The sequence below is a fragment of the Haliotis asinina genome, chromosome 1 (genome assembly GCF_037392515.1).
Source record: "Haliotis asinina isolate JCU_RB_2024 chromosome 1, JCU_Hal_asi_v2, whole genome shotgun sequence".
In the NCBI taxonomy this organism is placed as follows: domain Eukaryota; kingdom Metazoa; phylum Mollusca; class Gastropoda; order Lepetellida; family Haliotidae; genus Haliotis; species Haliotis asinina.
Window position 1 is genome coordinate 3,512,424 of NC_090280.1, and position 5,735 is coordinate 3,518,158.

The window sequence follows — 5,735 nt, forward strand, 5'->3', positions numbered from 1 at the left end:
TCCGCATCAGTGCCCCTTTAGATTGAATATTTGCGTTTTGTTTTAATTTATTTCTTGTAGCATTCAGCAGAACCTGTATTACAGAAAACATGCACTAGGTCGCGAATAGGGTGTGTGTGAAATATGATTCACGTTGGCAATCACTTTGGCAGATATGAAAATCATGTTAGAAATTCACTGTAAGTATAAGCAGACCGTGTGAGGCTTTTTTTAAAAATTAACTTGCAAACAAATGTGACAAGGAACTAATTAGGTTTATAAGACAATATATTTGTACCACTGGCAGATGAGTAAACTTGAAGATGTTTGATTTGTTTTCATAATAACGAAATAAAATGACTTTGTTGATCAGTCTACACATAAACTATCAATTGCGCACATGGGAGGCGCAGCAGAATCACGAACCAGTCACGAAATCTGGGATATCATCCGGGTACTCGCGGGAGAAAAACAATAACATTCGAAACCACCACGGAAACTTCTCCGCATCAGGGTATCTTTTTCATTAAAAGTTTCAGGTCGGTATGTTATAGGTCACTGGCTTCCATTCTCGATTCACCGCGAAGATAGACTAAATTAAGTCAATAAAAACTTCTTTCACACATTCGTTTAATTTTTAGAAGGAAAACATACCTTTATTTGTAAGGTATTTGTTGTTGATTATCCCTGTATGTATACAACGAGATTGTCTCCCGTAGTTTCTCAAGTACTGATTTTGCCGCAGCTAATGACTTAGTCCCTGGACCACATAATTTCGCCTGCTGCAAAGTCATCCCAGTAATGCAAAAGACCTAAATGAAGCAATTCTAGATTTCCTCTTCCTAAGAGCTCCTTTCAATATACATGGGTTTGCATGCTACTATCAAACTTATGCATATTCAGAGACTAAGCGCTAGTAATGAGTGCTCGACAGCAACAAAGAGTTGGAGTTGTTCCATTTGAACACGAGACAGACACTACAATGGCGAGGAAGACCGAGATATTCCTTTTTAGGAATTGTGGCATTTATTTAGATTCATCTTAACATAAATACTCAGACTGCAACATATGAAGGAAACCGAAAATAAGCCAACATTGGAAAAGGTCATGCATGCACACGCACGCACGCACGCACGCATGCACACACACACACACACACACACACACTGGACCGGTTCACTTTCAACTCTATATTCCTTGCTCGCATATTGCACGATTCCCAATTTTGTAGAAACCGAGAAAGAATGGCGGCGCGAAGTATTCCTTCACACGGCGAGCCTCTCTTTATCGAGGAAATACTGCAGGTGTTGTCGTCTGATAGTGCGTCGATTGATGGAAAATCTGCAAGAATTGTTGGGAGGTATATCTACAAAAAAACCCATCGATATTGGCATGCAATATTATTCTTAGCCCTACATTTTTGCAAAGCCGAAAGGTCCAAACTCAGAACTTGTGTGATGGGCATGATCTTGGTGCGACAGCGATAACATTATTCTGTACATAGCCACGCCTCTTTCCATCGCCATGATCATAGCAATGCATCTCTGGTTTAAGGATAGCATTATCTTTTATAAGACAGGGCCGTATGTTACAATTGTAAATTGATTCATCGAAACAACACTCAAGTGTCCGAAAATGATTCTTTTGCAAGGGTTAACAAAGTGAAAAATTCTTCTTGTCGTTTGCAAACGTATTCACAAAGAGGTCATAACATCCTGTGTTGTGATTTATGAAAACTTTTGCAAATCACTGGTGATACAGTGTTGCAAAACACTGATGAAACATCAGTCTGGTGTTGGGTCATTAAGTGTGAATATGCTCAACCAGAGACATTCTTGACTAGAGTCGGATTCATTTTTAGATTTAGGCTGGTGATCAGTGAGACTGACGAGTTGTTTGGATAGGAAGACATGTTGCTCATATACTTGATGGTTTGGCCCAAATTAGTTACAGGTTGTCATCATTTTGCTGTGGGTTGTTCCCAAAGAAACAATTCAAATGATATACTCTGCCTTGTTTTGTTTTTCAGACTAGATGAACACAACATCCACACTTGTACAGCACAAGTAGTAGACTCCAATAACAGACAACCACTCACCATAGACACCAGGCTGGTGGAACCATTCAATGCCAAGATTGGCTCTCTGTTTCAGTTCATTGGAGAACTAGAATGTTCTTCGAACAGTGTAACTCTGAAAGCAAGAGTGGTGCGTTGTGTGGATGGTTTGGACATGAAAATGTATCAGAAGGCTTTGATAGCACAGAGACAGTACTTAGTTTCCAGGAAGGAAGACTACAGTTAGTGAGCAGACAATCACACAGACAGTACTTAGCTTCCAGGAAGGAAGACTACAGTTAGTGAGAAGACAATCACACAGACAGTACTTAGCTTCCAGGAAGGAAGACTACAGTTAGTGAGCAGACAATCTGATATGATAAGATTCGTGTCACACAGACAGTACTTAGCTTCCAGGAAGGAAGACTACAGTGAGTGAGCAGACAATTTGATATGATAAGATTCGCGTCACACAGACAGTACTTAGCTTCCAGGAAGGAAGACTACAGTTAGTGAGAAGACAATCACACAGACAGTACTTAGCTTCCAGGAAGGAAGACTACAGTTAGTGAGCAGACAGTCTGATATGATAAGACTTATATCACGCAGACAGGACACAGTTTTCAGGAAGGAAGACTACAGTTAGTGAGAAGACTCTGATATGATTATCACAAACACTGAGCATTTAATATTAATATTAATCCTAATTCCTCATTAGCGTTGTTCTCAAACAAGTAGCATTAGATTTTGTTCATTGCTAGATTGTAACATACTTACTTTTATATTCTAACCAGTCTTAAGGAACCTTAGTGCCAGTGTTATTCGTTACACTCCACCACTGAGTCTAACAAACCCTAGTACAAGGTTGCGTCAGGTAACCTTTGAGCGACTTATGACTGTCCTATCAATAGCGAGACGGTTAAACAGATTTAACCAATCAGACAATGGCTACTGCTTAGGGATCGGAGGGACTTGAAAGATATTCAAGTCACTGACAGATCTCTCCTCAAACAAAAATCCGCATATATCACAGTTATTTGACCTGCAGTATGTATGTTTTGGGGTTTCTGTTGACACTGGTTACGATTGTCTAATATTTCCACAAGATGACATCCTTGAATATTGCCAAAAACACTGTTTTCAGGGACTGCTTACTCCCCATTGTCATGGTTGTAATGTGTGCCGTGTGCATCACCCGAAAACGATCGTACGCTTAATAGCATTCAAAATTGTTCGGGTACAAACCTTTTCGAGGTAAAAGGTTCAAAAGGTATCTGCAAATGTTCACTTTCGCGATTTGGTAAGCTGTGTTATGATTGGTTAATCTTGAAGGTTACCTGACACAACCTCCCATAAGGTTTTGTTAGACTCTATAGTGGAGTGTAACAAAAAGTACTGAGGCCAAGTTTACGTTACTTAGAGCCTAAGACTGATATTATAACAGTTTGGTGTCAATGTGTTTATGGCAACCTACTGACTTGGGTGGTGATCTCGACAGTCACATTATCTGCTTACACGACAAGCACCTGTTGCTGAATATTTCAGAAATTTTGACTGACACAATCCATACCAAAAAATTCTTATCCAGTCCATTTAAATCAGCCAGTTTTTACTTTATTTCAAAACAAAATGGATTGGAACCTTATCTGTGATTTAAATCAAATTAGTAAACTGAACAAAGGGTGTTGTTAAGCTGTTGTACAGGTTAATGTGCACATAGAATAGAACCAGATGTTGTTGGTGACTAGTGAGGGCATTCACCTCTCCAGGATGTGATGTTGTCCATCTGTCCATCTGTTCATACTTTCATTAATATGAAAGATGTCTTCTTCAAGACAGCTGAATGTATGTTAGTATATTTCTATAGTGTTTATTGTCTGACTGTTAGTTTGATTGTTGTTGTAATTCTGTGACAGTCAGTACTACAGATAGACACCATGCTGGCTGGTCCTTCATGTGAAAACCAGAACAACAGATTGCAGATTTCACCTATGTCTAATACTCCTGCAAACCAATAAGGTTTGTTGTCATGATAAACTGTTACTGCACTTTGTGAGACTATATTCTCAAAGAGGTTTTCCAAGCCATCATTAAAATAGTCTTTAATACACAGGCAGTTGATGTTTTTCAGTTCAGTGCATGATGTCATGGCAGCATTTAGTATATTCCATCCAGTCCAAAAGACAGAGAGATATACTCCTAAATGTCATATTACACAAGTTGACTGCCATACATTTCTCCCTTTCATTACTACTTCAAAATAATATTCAAAGACCTTAAGTGGTAAAATTTAGTAATTGTTCACCATTGTGGGTGGACTTGGGATCAGGAAAAGACGTATTATCATGGTACATTTACTAGCTTCCTGAAGCAAGGGATATCTGACTATAGAAGTCAAGTTTCCTTCTTTGTCAGACTTAACAGGAATTTCTTGTCAGCAGCAAATGAATGTCTTCACATTCCTGCATTGATATTTGACAACACTCTGGAATTGTCACATTCTGGATATGTTTAATGTATTTGGGCAACAAAGTCCATAAGTACAACACAGGGTCTTGAAAGGCAGGACTTCAAATCTGTTCACAGATGGGGTGTGGCCATGTTTCCTTGCAAAGCTATCCTCAGTTACATTCCATGTCAACTTACCAGTTCATGATATTCCCTTGTACAAAGGAAGAGGTATGCTAAGAGGACTCACTGCAGAAAGTATCTTCCACAAAACATCCATTTTGAAAATGTCATAGGCAGGTCCAGATGAGGGGTGTATACACCCCCTTGTCCTGACAGTTTACAAAATGACCACTGTAAGCGAGTGAAAATGAAGTGTGCAGTCCGTATTTCACAATAGTGTGCAATCCCCTTTCTCAAAAATCTGTATCCAGTTCTGTATGTATCTCTTTCTGAAGTTCGGATTCAAATTTCCCATGGTATGAGTTAGGTTGCCAGAGGGATGTTTTCATTCAGGGTTTCAAATTTCACTTTTCCGACTGGCAGTGAAAGCGACCCCGATGTGCAGACTTAATATATCCACTGATTTGATGTTGACATCAACATGCTGAACATTATATTCTCCCTAGATGACATGATATTTGTTTAGTTCTTGTGTTATCAAGACTTGAACCAGTAAAGGTTGGTGCTGTTATAGGTAAGCATGTGGATGGTGGTGTAGCAAAGTGGCATGCCGAACACTCATGGTTCAGTTTCCCTCATGGGAGGCCCATTTCTGGAGTCTTTTGCCATGATATTGCATGAATATTGCTAAAAACAGTGTGAAACCAAACTCACTCAGTAAATATTTATTGTAGTTCTTTATGATATCATAAAACTTTTAAGACCATAGGAATGTTATGCATCTCTGTACCTCATCAACGCTTATTGATGTACATGTATTATGATTGAAGTTTGTTGTGAACATCATTTAACTTATTAGAAACAGTTTTCAGAAAATATGTACATTCATTAATAAGTAAAATTTAAATGTCATATGAGTTTATGAAATGTGTTGGTCTTTTGTTTTCAAATATGAGGAAAAAGGGTTCGTGGACATTTGCTATTAGGCAAAAAAACTGGTGGTCAGACTCCCGGACTGGTTGATACATGTCATTGGTTCCCAGCTGCGTAGATGGATGCTCATGCTGACCACTGGTCCTGACTGGATCATTTCCAGACCGCCACCATTCTCTTCCCACAGTGGTTACTT

The 5,735-nt window shown here is 39.0% G+C and overlaps 1 protein-coding gene across 1 annotated transcript; it reads left to right on the top strand.

The window, feature by feature from the left end:
* The first annotated feature begins 447 nt into the window (after positions 1–447).
* Positions 448–5,528, top strand: LOC137286339 (uncharacterized). Its single transcript, XM_067818140.1, has 3 exons — positions 448–518; positions 1,211–1,339; positions 2,009–5,528. Exons 2-3 carry the CDS (start codon positions 1,224–1,226, stop codon positions 2,280–2,282), a joined length of 390 nt encoding a protein of 129 aa, XP_067674241.1. The 5' UTR covers positions 448–518; positions 1,211–1,223; the 3' UTR covers positions 2,283–5,528.
* Positions 5,529–5,735: the final 207 nt, after the last annotated feature.